At 41.4% G+C, this 14,835-nt stretch overlaps 1 protein-coding gene across 3 annotated transcripts in view; it reads left to right on the plus strand.

Moving 5' to 3' along the window:
• The window catches only part of PIAS1 (protein inhibitor of activated STAT 1), a 104,883-nt gene that overhangs the window by 17,583 nt on the left and 72,465 nt on the right, over positions 1-14,835 (plus strand). The window contains exon 1 of one of the 3 annotated variants that reach the window (XM_038418737.2): positions 10,957-11,034. The exons of the other annotated variants lie outside the window; for them this stretch is intronic. Within the exon in view, the coding sequence (XP_038274665.2) occupies positions 10,957-11,034 (78 nt within the window). Of the gene's footprint in view, positions 1-10,956; positions 11,035-14,835 lie in introns of those variants that run through there. 3 annotated transcript variants of the gene reach the window in all.

The following is a 14,835-nucleotide window of genomic DNA, read 5'->3' on the forward strand; positions in this document are numbered from 1 at the left end:
AAAAATTGGCTGAACCCCCTGAATCTCTGCTTGCCCTCTAACTGTGCATTTGTACCACTCCATGATTCTGTTGTTTTCCAAGAGCTGCAGAGGAAAGTTTAATTCTAGAACTTTGCATTGGAATAAAAGCAAAACACTCTTTATCCTAGATTTTATCAAACCTTGGAACCTAGGTTGACCGGGCAGCATCTCTTCAATTAATCTGCTGGAGCATCTTGCTGATAGCTTTTTGTGAGCTATCAGAAGAGGCTACAATTTCAGTTTTTGTTGCAAGCATTTCGGATAGGGACCCCTATAGTTGAGATTACATAAGTGTTTTAATTCTAAGGAGTTATTTTCAATTGCTTGTAACTTCAGTCCTTTTTTAAAATATTTTCTGGCTGAAATTTTGAGAGACTTTTCTCAGTTTAGAGTAAAATTTTTCTGAACACTTGAGTCAATTGTTCAGCAGTTCTGGAGAAATGGGTGAAAGAAAAAAATACTTTTTATTTTAAACAGCTCAAGCACATTGGTAATAGATGGTAGAAACTTGAAATTTGGCAGAGTTAGGCACATCTGATTTAGGGGACTTCTGGTGCCTCTGGTTAAAACTAGTGATTTATCAAAACTATAAGAGTATGTACTTTATGCATGCACACTGGCTTTTGTAATCTTTTAGTGGCATGCTAACTTATGAAAGTTTAATAGGCAATGCTGTGTCTTACAGGTTAGTGAAGGTGTCTGGGAAGGAGGCAGGACTCAAGGAACTAATTGAATATAAAAAAGTTCATGGTATTTATTTAATACAGAAATGCATTATAAAAATGCTCGTCACAAAGTGAAAGACTCGAGCAGGAAATGACAAAGTGAAGACTTCTTGTGCTATCTTTATTTGTCCCCTTGTGCCTGTGATGATATGCTTTTTATCTCCTTCAGGACTGTCACTTTCTGTTTGCACCTGAGTAGTGTTGTGTGGTGAATTGGTTTAAGTCCAGAGCATCATTGTCTTAATCACAGTGTAAGGTGAATGTGACAGGAGCTTACTGTAAGAGGATTTGTGGCAACAGAAACCCAGGAGGTCTGAGTTCTATTCCTCTCTCTGCCACAATCTCCCTGTGTGATCTTGCGCTAGTCACTTCATTTCTCTGTGCCTCAGTTCTGTATATGTGTAACAGGGATGTTGTGAGGATAAATTCATTAATGTGTGAGAGTCACTCAGCTAATACGTTGATGATCACTCTGGAAAGATTTATTAAATGAGAAATCCTTATTCCGTGCAGGATTTGGACGTGTACGATAAATGAAGTAGGGGCCATACGCTTAACAATAAATATGAGAAGAAATACCAACCAGCTGTTTCATTCACTGAGCACCATCCATCTTGTGCTCTGAATGAGGCAGGGATCTGGGATGTTAAAAATAGCACGTGATGATAGAAAAAGGCTTACTTACAAGGGGCTGAATTAAAGTTGCACAAGCCATCATAACTTCTAATTTCCCGAGTGCCTTACTTTGCACCCTTCATGTTTTTGTAATGTACTTTCTCTTTTCTATGCAAAGCTTGACCAAATAGCTTTGATGTTGAACTATGATCTTCTTAGACTGCTATTTTAGTAGCAGTCATTAGTGTGGCTAAAGCTGAGCTAAATGCAGTATTTATTCCAAGGGTAGGCCTGCAGGCAGGATCTATCTCACCAACTGTTTTTAATTCAGCCCTCGAGCTCACACTGGGGAGCAGGATCTGGGGCTTTCCCCGCTCTGGTGCTCCAGCCGGGGAGCAGGGTCAGGGGCCACTCCACGCAGCTCCTAGAAGCAGCCGCATGGCCCCGCTCCAGCTGGGGAGCAGGGTTGGGGCCACTCCATGTGGCTCTTGGAAGCAGGGTTGTGTGCCACGCCACGGCCTACTGTGACGTTTTCCTCTGGTGTTATCTGGACTGGTGATCTGCTAGGTCACTCCAATCCTCGACTCTGAGAGCTAGCCTTATCCTGATCTCCTGTGAGAACCCCCTCTCCCCCCCCGAGCTGTTCATGCACAGCCTCTGGCATGTAAGCTGCTCCTTGGATTGTGCAGCTGAATGACACTAGCCAATATCTCTGGTCCCAGACACAACCCTGGGAACCTCCATCTTCCAGTGTCCAGTTATGCCGGCTGGACGCTGCAAGCTTATATGAGTTTGTCAATTTAACAAATTTTAACAAAGCGAGTTTCTGCCACGCTTCAAACCAAATGCACTGCTTCAGGTAGAATAAACAAATACATTTTATTAATGACAAAGATTGATTTTAAGTGATAAGTCAAAGCACAATAAGTCAGATTTGGTTAAATGAAATAAAAGCAAAATGCATTCTAAGCTGAGCGTAACACTTTCAGTGCCCTTACAAACTTAGATGCTTCTTACCACAGGCTGGCTGGTTGCCCTTCAGCCAGGCTTTCCCCTTTGATCAGCGCTTCAGTCGCTTGGTGGTAATGTCTGTAGATGGAGGTGGAAGAGAGAGGAAGAGCAAGGCAAACGTTTCTCCCTTTTATCATGTTCGTTCTTCCCTCTTGGCTTCCCCCCTCTTTCCCCCCCTTCAGTGTCAGGTGAACATTTTCTCATCACAGTCCCAAACTGACCAAAGGAAGGGAGGGGTCACTCACTCGAGAGTCCAACAGATCCGTTGTTACTTAGGCCAGTGTCCTTTATTCCTGTGAGGCTGGGCTGGGTTTGTCCCATACGTGCCCTCATGAGGTGTGAACTGCCCCTCTGCTCTTAGTGAGTTTTTGCCTGGGCTTGCTTTAAGCCATGAGGACACATTTTCAGCCTCATAACTATATACATGAAATTACAACCTAAACATTACTATAACGACGATTACTATAACATTACCATAACAATGCTCAGTACATCATGAGCCTTCCGAAGACACCTGACATGACAAACTTTGCATTAGGTACCACACAATCATATTTTAAGGATGAACGTGGGAGTGTAGGGTGCAGCCAATGGGAGCTGGAGGGGCGGTGCTTGTGGACGGGGCAGTGTGCAGAGCCACCTGGCTGTGCCTCTGTGTAGGAGCCAGAGAAGGGACATGCCGCTGCTTCTAGGAGCTGCTTGAGGTAAGTGCCGCCTGGAGCCTGCACCCCAAACCCCACATCTCCAGCCCCACCCCAGAGCCCACACCCCTGTCCCAGACCAGAGCCCCCTCCCGCACCCATAACTCCTCATTTTTGGCTCCACTCTGGAGCCCTCACCCACTCCCCAACCCCAATTTTGTGAGCATTCATGGCCTGCCATACAATTTCTATTCCCAGATGTGGCCCTCGGGCCAAAAAGTTTGCCCATCCCTGATCTATTCAGTAGTCTGTTTAGTGATTTTTAACTTGTGTATTTTTAATTTGGCATATATGTTTTTAGCTAGAATGCAGGGTTTATTTTCATTGGGTGGAAAATAAGTTAAATTAAGGCAATCTTTTATTATGAAATAAATGTAGTGTTTGAAGGAGGGAATGAGGGAGTGCCAGATTAATGGTGCTGAGAAGTGAAATACTCCCTCTTCCTGCAGAACAGCTTCCAATCTGCCTCATTCATGTGCTTCAACCCTAATGTAGAACAGCCATCTCTATGGGCATTGTCTATAGTGGGGGTGGGGTGGGGAATGCATGAATATGTACACAACATTAAATGTGATTTTTTTTTTTTTTTGCCTTGGGATTAACCTTGACCAGTTAATGTTGTTGTTGTTTTTTTGTTTTGTTTTTTAAATATAACAACTGTCTTTGTCCACTCTAAGGCAAAATCATATTTAAAGCTGTTACATCAGTTAACATTTTTCTAATTATGGCTTAATACATTGCACTTTCCTTGTATAGACAAGGCCTAAGGATGAGAGGATGATTCAGTCCTTGCCCCTACTGAGGCAGCCAGCGAATGAGATGAGACAACGTGAAGATATGAATTAAATGTCTAGTATATTTTCAAGTCCTTGTAGGCACCAAGTACTAGAAAAATATTCTAGACACGTGCTCCTCAGAGAGGCTGATACATAAGGTATCAAAGGCATCCACAAGGCCCAGGGGGGGGAAAAAACTCTTTAGTCAGAAGCCTATCACCCACAGCTGAAATTCTTACCAGGCTGCTATCTAGGGACCTTGCTCAGGGAAGGGAATACATCTTCTGTTCCATTCAATGGCTGATTGGAAGGGTGAAACCAAGTCTTGTGACTAGTGATTTTTGAGTGCCTGAATGTTAGAGGATTGGTGCTTTGTGAAAATCAAGGCCTTTTACGGTATATCAAGTTGGTCATTCAAAATCACCAGTCACTTTTTAAAATCTTGGCTTAAAATTGTCATTGAAGAAAGAGCATAAATTGATGACTCAGTCCTTTTTCTCTCTTTCACCAAGAACATTTTTTCCTCCCGACAGTTGTGGTAGTGTAACCGTGCCTCAGTGGGCCACAACTGAGGATGCCAAATTCAAGACAAACTGCTCAGAAATAGGACAGATATGCCCCAAGACTCATGGCTAATCCCCCATAGGATATACCAAACCAGCAACAAAAGTAAACTTCTGCTTCACCACACTGGCTAAAAAGACATAAAAGCAGTTTCTTTAGGCATTCCAGTCCTTGTATTACCACCAAAAACACTAGACTTAGAGATGAGTGGTTCTTTAAAACCAGTCTCTCCAAATAAAAGGTTCTTTTGATCCCAAAGGACCAGCCACACACCCAAGTCAATATATAACTTAGATCTTACCCAAAAATCACGCTGATACCAATCCTTTGGTATCTAAAATATAAAGGTTTATTCATAAAAAGAAAGTAAGTTGAGAGTTAAAATTAGTTAAAGGAATCAAATACGTACAATAATTGCAAAGTTCTTGGTTCAAGCTTGTAGCAGTGATGGACTATCCAAATCATTGCAAGATCCTCAATTCCTTGGTTAGAATGCTTCCATTAATAGAAGTTCATAGTCCAGAGGCTGGAGCAGAAAAGAGGGAAAACGAAGGGTTTTCCAGGGCCTTTTATATCCTCTGCCATGTGGAGGGAACCCATTGTTTCAAACAAAGCCCTTAGCTCAGCTAGTGGAAAATTACAGGTGACAAGATAAAAAGAAAAGGAGTACTTGTGGCACCTTAGAGACTAACAAATTTATTAGAGCATAAGCTTTCGTGAGCTACAGCTCACTTCATCGGATGCGTTTGGTGGAAAAAACAGAGGAGAGATTTATATACACACACAGAGAACATGAAACAATGGGTTTATCATACACACTGTAAGGAGAGTGATCACTTAAGATAAGCCATCACCAGCAGCAGGAGGGGGAAAGGAGGAAAACCTTTCATGGTGACAAGCAAGGTAGGCTATTTCCAGCAGTTAAGAAGAATATCAGAGGAACAGTGGGGGGTGGGGTGGGGGGGGAGAAATACCATGGGGAAATAGTTTTACTTTGTGTAATGACTCATCCATTCCCAGTCTCTATTCAAGCCTAAGTTAATTGTATCCAGTTTGCAAATTAATTCCAATTCAGCAGTCTCTTGTTGGAGTCTGGTTTTGAAGCTTTTTTTGTTGAAGGATAGCCACTCTTAGGTCTGTAATCAAGTGACCAGAGAGACTGAAGTGTTCGCCAACTGGTTTTTGAATGTTATAATTCTTGACGTCTGATTTGTGTCCGTTCATTCTTTTACGTAGAGACTGTCCAGTTTGGCCAATGTACATGGCAGAGGGGCATTGCTGGCACATGATGGCATATATCACATTGGTAGATGCGCAGGTGAACGAGCCTCTGATAGTGTGGCTGATGTGATTAGGCCCTATGATGGTATCCCCTGAATAGATATGTGGACAGAGTTGGCAACGGGCTTTGTTGCAGGGATAGGTTCCTGGTTAGTGGTTCTGTTGTGTGGTGTGTGGTTGCTGGTGAGTATTTGCTTCAGATTGGGGGGCTGTCTGTAAGCAAGGACTGGCCTGTCTCCCAAGATCTGTGAGAGCGATGGGTTGTCCTTCAGGATAGGTTGTAGATCCTTGATGATGCGTTGGCGAGGTTTTAGTTGGGGGCTGAAGGTGATGGCTAGTGGCGTTCTGTTATTTTCTTTGTTGGGCCTGTCCTGTAGTAAGTGACTTCTACTATATATATCATATATATCACATGATATGCCATCATGTGCCAGCAATGCCCCCTGCCATGTACATTGGCCAAACTGGACAGTCTATGTAAAAGAATGAATGGATGAAGTGAGCTGTAACTCACGAAAGCTTATGCTCTAATAAATTTGTTAGTCTCTAAGGTGCCACAAGTACTCCTTTTCTTTTTGCGAATACAGACTAACATGGCTGCTACTCTGAAAGGTGACAAGATAGTGTTTGGAGTCACATGGGCAAGTCACATGTCCGTGCATGAAGATTTGAACACAATATAAGCTATTACCTATACTTCAAATAGCATGTTTGCAGGACAGTCCATTCATTGTAGATGGGCATCTCCCATGATCCATTGTCTGTTAAGTGTTCCTTAATGTCTTAATGAGCCACTTGATTTGAATAGTCCCTTGAAGATGTGCTGGCTAACTACCTTGTGGGCGTTACTCCAGGAGCAAACATTTGAAATCCAGGCATAGAGCCAATATTCATAACTTTGAATACCAAAAATTATATATGCATACAGATAGTATAATCATAACCAGCCAATCATAACCTTTTCATAGACCTTTTACATGCTACATTTTGTACAAGATTTGTTGCAAATGTATAACAGTGGTTGCAACAATGATCTCTCTGGTCATATTTTAATCAGATAACGTCACAGATAGGCGGCACCCTCACCCCAAACCCACTGGGAACTGTACTGATTACCAGCAGATCTTATAAATACTGAAATGGCTGATAGTGCCCAGAAATCTATCATTTTTTAACTAGGATTGAACAAGTGACCTAGAAGTGAAAGGGGCTTGCATCCACTTACCAAATCTATTTTATGCTAATGTTTAATGCCGGAATATTTAAATACATTTCCTTGTTTTGGCTCAAAATCAGACATGAGGAGTTGTGATTTTTTTTTTGAGAATTGTGTTACACGTTGACATAGTAAAAACAGGAGCATTTGGAAAACTGTATGGTATGGCTCTGGTATTTGGGACCTTAATATTATGGATATTGGGTAAAATGCAGTGTATTATGCTAACAACATGGAAATGTGTACATATGAATAATGTTAAACATTGAAAGGGCTGGGTGATGATGGCAGCGAGGTTGGAGGACATGGAATGACACAGGTGTGAGTGGCTGTTACTTTCACTCTGAAAGTGTAAAAAGAAAAGGAGTACCCGTGGCACCTTAGAGACTAACAAATTTATTAGAGCATAAGCTTTCGTGAGCTACAGTAATGAAAGTGTAATAGATGAGTGGGAAACAACTTGGTCTCAGTGCCTGGACACTGTTTTTAGCAGTTAGTGAGGGAGTAGTGTTGAGAGAGGGTAGAGACCACAACAGTATGTTACTGAATCAGGACCATGCTGGTGTCCTGTCCTGCCACTGTCCCCAATCATCTCTGGGCTAAAACCTGAAATCACCTTTGAGACAAACAGTGGAAATTGACATTTCTCAACAACCTAGGGGTTAGTCTGATTATTTTCTTATATTCTGGCACTTTTTTGCTCTCTTTAGAATCGTGATCTTTCCAAATAATAATACATCTGACTGAGACTCCTGCCTGTGAGTGTCTGGATCCATGTACATCCTTGGTAACAGTCATTACAAAGTCAGTAAGAGTTTTTGTTTTAGGTTTGTTTCCTGATAGTTACATTTTCAAAGGACCAATTCTAATATCCCATATTTTATTTAAAACATTGGTAAGGGTACATAGTTCATTTGGGTTTCCCGCCCCTCCCCCTGGTTCTGTTTCCAATAGTAAGTCTAATTTAAACTTACACTGTGCAAACTTTAATATGTGCTTAGGAACAAGAGAATAGCTAGACTGGACCAGACACATAATCCATCTGTTCCAGTATCCTCTATCCCGTAACTGCCCACTGCCATCAGAGAATCTGCCAATCTAATAGTTCTTGTCTCCCTTCTTTGAACCCCTCTGTAAAGTGGGGGTAATAATACTTCTGCATCTCTCAGGGTTGCTATGAAAACTATGAAGCATTGATACTGTATGAGAAAATTAATTCGGTCTTCATAGCAGTAAATAAGGCATGGGTCCACATGTCGAAAAAGAAAATATTGATTACTTGCTCACTAAGTGAGCACTGTCCAGCATGGGTTCTGTTTAAAAAAAAAAAGGGGGGGGGGTAGGGTATGTGAGCCTGTAATTAAAGACTGGTTTCAGAGTAGCAGCCGTGTTAGTCTGTATTCGCAAAAAGAAAAGGAGTACTTGTGGCACCTTAGAGACTAACAAATTTATTAGAGCATAAGCTTTCGTGAGCTACAGCTCACTTCATCGGATGCATATCAAGTTGCAATGGGGGAGGTTTAGATTGGATATTAGGAAAAACTTTTTCACTAAGAGGGTGGTGAAACACTGGAATGCGTTACCTAGGGAGGTGGTAGAATCTCCTTCCTTAGAGGTTTTTAAGGTCAGGCTTGACAAAGCCCTGGCTGGGATGATTTAACTGGGACTTGGTCCTGCTTTGAGCAGGGGGTTGGACTTGATGACCTTCTGGGGTCCCTTCCAACCCTGATATTCTATGATTCTATGATTCATATGCTCTAATAAATTTGTTAGTCTCTAAGGTGCCACAAGTACTCCTTTTCTTTTTGTAATTAAAGACTGTATCATAATGCAGGGGCGAATAGATAACAAATAGAGATTTAAGACTTCTAATAGGTCTTGCATTTATCTTTTTTGGAATGACTCTGTCTGGATAACCTTTGATTAAAGGGATACTGACAACTTAAAATACAGGTTTCAGAGTAGCAGCCGTGTTAGTCTGTATTCGTAAAAAGAAAAGGAGTACTTGTGGCACCTTGGAGACTAACAAATGTATTTGAGCATAAGCTTCGTGAGTTACAGCTCACTTCATCGGATGCATTCGGTGGAAAATACAGTGGGGAGATTTATATACACACACAAAGAACATGAAACAATGGGTTTTATCATACACACTGTAAGGAGAAAAGAAAAGGAGTACTTGTGGCACCTTAGAGACTAACAAATTTATTAGAGCATAAGCTTTCGTGAGCTACAGCTCACTTCATCGGATGCATTTGGTGGAAAAAAACCCACCAAATGCATCCGATGAAGTGAGCTGTAGCTCACGAAAGCTTATGCTCTAATAAATTTGTTAGTCTCTAAGGTGCCACAAGTACTCCTTTTCTTTTTGCGAATACAGACTAACACGGCTGCTACTCTGAAAACTGTAAGGAGAGTGATCACTTAAGATAAGCCATCACCAGCAGCGGGGGGAGGAGGAAAACCTTTCATGGTGACAAGCAAGGTAGGCTATTTCCAGCAGTTAACAAGAACATCTGAGGAACAGTGGGGGGTGGGGTGGGGGGAGAAATAACATGGGGAAATAGTTTTACTTTGTGTAATGACTCATCCATTCCCAGTCTCTATTCAAGCCTAAGTTAATTGTATCCAGTTCGCAAATTAATTCCAATTCAGCAGTCTCTAGTTGGAGTCTGTTTTTGTAGTTTTTTTGTTGAAGGATAGCCGCCCTCAGGTCTGTAATCAAGTGACCGGAGAGATTGAAGTGTTCTCCGACTGCTTTTTGAATGTTATAATTCTTGACGTCTGATTTGTGTTCATTTATTCTTTTACGTAGAGACTGTCCAGTTTGACCCATGTACATGGCAGAGGAGCATTGCTGGCACATGATGGCATATATCACATTGGTAGATGCGCAGGTGAACGAGCCTCTGATAGTGTGGCTGATGTGATTAGGCCCTATGATGGTGTCCCCTGAATAGATATGTGGACAGAGTTGGCAACGGGCTTTGTTGCAAGGATAGGTTCCTGGGTTAGTGGTTCTGTTGTGTGGTGTGTGGTTGCTGGTGAGTATTTGCTTCAGATTGGGGGGCTGTCTGTAAGCAAGGACTGGTCTGTCTCCCAAGATCTGTGAGAGTGATGGGTCGTCCTTCAGGATAGGTTGTAGATCCTTGATGATGCGTTGGAGAGGTTTTAGTTGGGGGCTGAAGGTGATGGCTAGTGGCGTTCTGTTATTTTCTTTGTTGGGCCTGTCCTGTAGTAGGTGACTTCTGGGTACTCTTCTGGCTCTGTCAATCTGTTTCTTCACTTCAGCAGGTGGGTATTGTAGTTGTAAGAATGCATGATAGAGATCTTGTAGGTGTTTGTCTCTGTCTGAGGGGTTGGAGCAAATGCGGTTATATCGTAGCGCTTGGCTGTAGACAATGGATCGTGTGGTATGATCTGGATGAAAGCTAGAGGCATGTAGGTAGGAATAGCGGTCAGTAGGTTTCCGATATAGGGTGGTGTTTATGTGACCATCGCTTATTAGCACCGTAGTGTCCAGGAAGTGGATCTCTTGTGTGTACTGGTCCAGGCTGAGGTTGATGGTGGGATGGAAATACAGTCAGTTTTAATAAAGAAGTTTAAAAGTGGTTACTGGTACTAACACCTCTTCAGCCCCTGAATCTTCTTGCCAATTTTTATACGTTTTAAGGAAAATCTTTTTTTCCCCCTCTCCCCTGTTGTGTGAAAAAACCCAAGGGAAATTGACTATACAGATGAAACAGAAACTAACACGAGAGGGTGCTGGCAAGTGACTAATTATAGTAATCTTAGGGGTTCCTTGTGACAAAAGTAGTCAAACTTATTTATTTTTAAGCTTAGGGTGAGGTTGTCCCTTGGGAATGTTTTGCCTACTGGGGGCTCCACATTCATGCAGTGGAAACACTGAGAAGTGAATAAGCAGTAATGTACTAAAGGATTGTAATATTAAAGTAAAATGCTTCTCTGTCTCATACCAAGATATACATGCATGGGTAATGCACTCTTTTCCCTCCCCCCAAAAAGCTTAATTTACCCAAAGCTGTATGGATACTGTAGTAATGTTTCTTTCTAGGTTGGCTTTGTCACTGTCACTGAACAAACTGTCTCCTACATCTGGCAGGGTGAGTGAAAGGTCTTGTAAGATCAATTGTGTATTTCTATCCTATAGTACTTGGTTCTGTCTTAACAAAGCACTTGCGTATGTCTTTGCTTGGCGCTATCCCAGTTAACTCCATGTGTGGGCACTCTTATTCTGGAATAGTTAATCAGAAAGAATTCCGTGTGTAGACAAGCCTTTGACAATTTAGAATCACTCCCTTTTGCATGCCTATTGGTGTAATTCACAGGGGAGGGAATTCATATTTCAGAGGGAGATCTTGTGAACAAGGATGCTGCAAAACCAGAAAACCATTTTGTCACTTATTTTCTTCTTGGGCTGATAGCAAGGAAGGAAATGGAACATCTGAGCTATAGCTCACGAAAGCTTATGCTTAAATAAATTTGTTAGTCTCTAAGGTGCCACAAGTACTCCTTTTCTTTTTGCGGATACAGATTAACCCGGCTGCTACTCTGAAACCTTACTCTTGTCTGTCACCCACCAGGCAGCTACTCTGACACCAGGGTATAGGTATGGTTACTTTGTTGGGGGTGTACGCTGGCTTCAGAATGCCATTCAGTATCTAGCATTGACATGAACTTTAGATACTGAGCTGTAAACTGAAACTTGTATAGATATCTCAAGTAATGAATGACAGTGCAGTCTGCTGCTATCTCCTATGGTGCTGTCTGTGAATTTGTGACCATGGAGTGCAAAGTCTACCGTTGCAAACTTTAGGTGCCTTTTTGGTGTGTCTTATCCTCTTTTTAGCTGTTTGCACAATTTACACTTTTATTAAAATTAATATATTCTGTTTTGTTTCGTTTCATGTTAAGTAAACAGTAAAAAATTCAATATTCTCTGATTTGTAAAGGATAGAAAAGTGTATACTCTTCAGGGCATGAAGAACTGATCACTTTGCAGCTCTCTAAAGTAAAAGAAAATATAAAAAAAGGAGGATGAATTTTCCTTTAACTTGAAGGGACATAAACATCTGTGTTTTGAGTAAACAAGTTTGTTCCCATAGCAAATGCTTAATTTGGTTGACAAAACTGAAGAGAGGGATATGTCTATTGGAGTTTGAAGAGGTTTAAATGACTGCTACCAAAACCAAGTAGCAACAAAACTAAGTGCAAAAATGGTCTACCTTGAGTTGCTTTAATTCTTGCACTTAAGATATTCCACAAACAACTTCCGGCTGTCATCTCTTTCCCTCCCCCAATACTGTTAAATTCCACTTGCATTCTATTTCAGTATAAGAAATCTTAGTCCATCTTTTCTTTTTAAAAATTGACTTCTAAAAGCTACTTTAGTATACATCTTCTGCACCAGATGATATTTCCAAAATAAAAACACAGCTTCCATCTCTACTCAATGCTGTAGTCAAGAGTTCTGGCTAAAGTGGCACCTCTGTTTCATATATGGGATTTCTTGTTCTGCAAATCACAATTTAATACTTATAGCTGTGTATTTGGGCATTGATTTTTCAAGTGTGCAGAAGCTTAAATCTGGACGTCAAAAGGTGGAAAAATGGATGCTTGTCTTTTTTTGCTGCATTGTGATTTGTAAAAGCAAACACTTTCATAATTTTTGCTGGTTATACTAGAAGGGAAAATAGGATAGACAAAAGTATGAATTTTGAATGCTCCACACATGACTGGACTACTAGTTGACTTGATTTCACAGATACCATGGAATAGTTTCCCCATGTTATCCTTAGACATACTGTAACTGGGCCAAGGTCCAACCATTTTGTTTCTGGGGCCCTTAACACAGTTGTGTTTGTAACCCTAGGCGGGCTCTAGTGAGGCTTGTTACACAGGAATTAAAACTGTCCCGTCAACCAGCTGAATGGCTTAGTCAAGGGTAAGAGCATTTTTAATAAAAAGCAAATTTGTCTGACAATAACCCTATCCCAAATCCTTGAAAACGTCTTATTTATGACCTTCCTCATTTGTCTTTACCCATAAAAGCTATATTATTCTTTACACAGACATACCATTGCATATAAAAAACCTGTTAAAATTGTTTTTTGTAATTACTTGTCTTTAACATTATATTAATGAATAGCACTGTAAAACAAGTCCCATCTGCAAAGCTAAATACACGGGGGAAAATGAAGCTTGAACGCCCTGGGAAGAAAATTTGAGTTTCCTAGAAATAAAATAAAGGTTACTACCATATTGTACAACATCTTAATGCCAATAGTAATAACTTAGTATACCTAGTGAATAAAATCTCTTGAAGATAAAGCTTCTGGAGTGGATTAAAATCAAATGTGACTTGTATTAAACGAAGGGCAGCTTAAATATGCCTAAGTGGCAATTTTATGGTTGTATGGCATAGCAAATTCCACTGCTATCTCTGAAAATCATGGAACACCTTTAAAGATGTTGGGAGAGTGGCATTTGGAGTCCTAAACTTTTGGCAGATAGTCAGTCATTCACTGGAAAGAAAATGTATTTTATCACATCACCATCGTGTCTTTCTGCTATCATGTGAATGTTGATATTTGTTCTCAGAGTGGGCTTTCCTGGACAGGGCTTTCCACTAGTTTTGTCTCCAGCAGGTGGTAGGTGTCCCTAAAGATCTGTAAGTCAAGTTATTGATATAGGATTAGATATGCTCTCCTGGGCCTGGGAAAACAGCCCTTTGTGATCCCAAGTGCTGCTCTTCTCTTCAAAATTCTCCCTTCTGTGAACTTGGGAAAAACTGGAATTGCTTTAGGCTGAGACTTAGAGTACTACGTGTGAGTACTCGTTACTGTAAGCTTGATCTTAACTATTTTTCTCTGTCGCCAATGCAATATATGGACTTGTGTCTGCTTCCAAGCACAGCATGTTTATTCCTTGTATGCTGTTGGCTCTAGTTGTTCCACAGATGTCAGTTGAGAGCTGATGGAACTTGCTACTTCCTGATTATGGTGTATTCCGAGAAGGCATGAAATGAATTGGATACCGAAGCATGACAGTATTAATGGCAAGGTTTAGGGCCTCCTGAGCATACTCACTTTTGGAGTAAAATGCTGCTGCTCAGAGGTTCCGTTTCCGTGTCCAAGGCCTTTTGTTAAGTATGGTTAGAAACCATTCATCAGCTTATTTCCTCACTTTTGGATAGGTTGATTCAAGGATCATAACATCTTAGAAATAGTTTTCTTCAGTAAAGGAAGCTTTTAAAAATGTTCTGGCTTCAAACAGCTGACCACAACAGAGATGATCTTTGAATAGCATCGAGCATATCTGTCAGTGAGAAGAAATTCCAGACCGGATCTCGGAGCACCTTTTGCTTACGGCACAGTTCAGATGGAAATAGAAACAGTCATTCCCACATATATCCATATAGGTACCTATTTGCCCCTATACTGAAGATCATTTAGGTACAGGTGAGTGTGTCCCACCTTAGTCCAAACAAATTTGAGGCCCAGATTTTCAAAAGTGACTAGTGATTTTTGTGTGACCTACTTGAGGCACTGTAAGGGGGACTGGTTTTCGAAATATGGATGCTTGGTGCTTTCTGAAAACCAAGCCCTTTTGTGGTGTTGTGACTGGGTGTACCAGGCTGTTGGGGCCATCTTCTGGAAGCCCTGTGGTGCTACTAAACCCTGCCCCAGAAAAGAGCAGTGGAGGACAGAGGCCTTGAGGAAGCAGTCAACTAGAGTCCAGCAGGTTTAGATAAAACGGGCTGCAGGGCCTTAGCAGGTTTGTTCCTGGCTGGAACAAGAGAGGTAAGGAAGGGGCTCCGCTCGGACCAAAGGAGCTTGACTGATTCCATTTGCTAAACCTGGGAGTGAGAGGACTGAGAGCCCTAACCCAAAGGTAAAGGGAAC

This window comes from Dermochelys coriacea, chromosome 10, assembly GCF_009764565.3.
Source record: "Dermochelys coriacea isolate rDerCor1 chromosome 10, rDerCor1.pri.v4, whole genome shotgun sequence".
In the NCBI taxonomy this organism is placed as follows: domain Eukaryota; kingdom Metazoa; phylum Chordata; order Testudines; family Dermochelyidae; genus Dermochelys; species Dermochelys coriacea.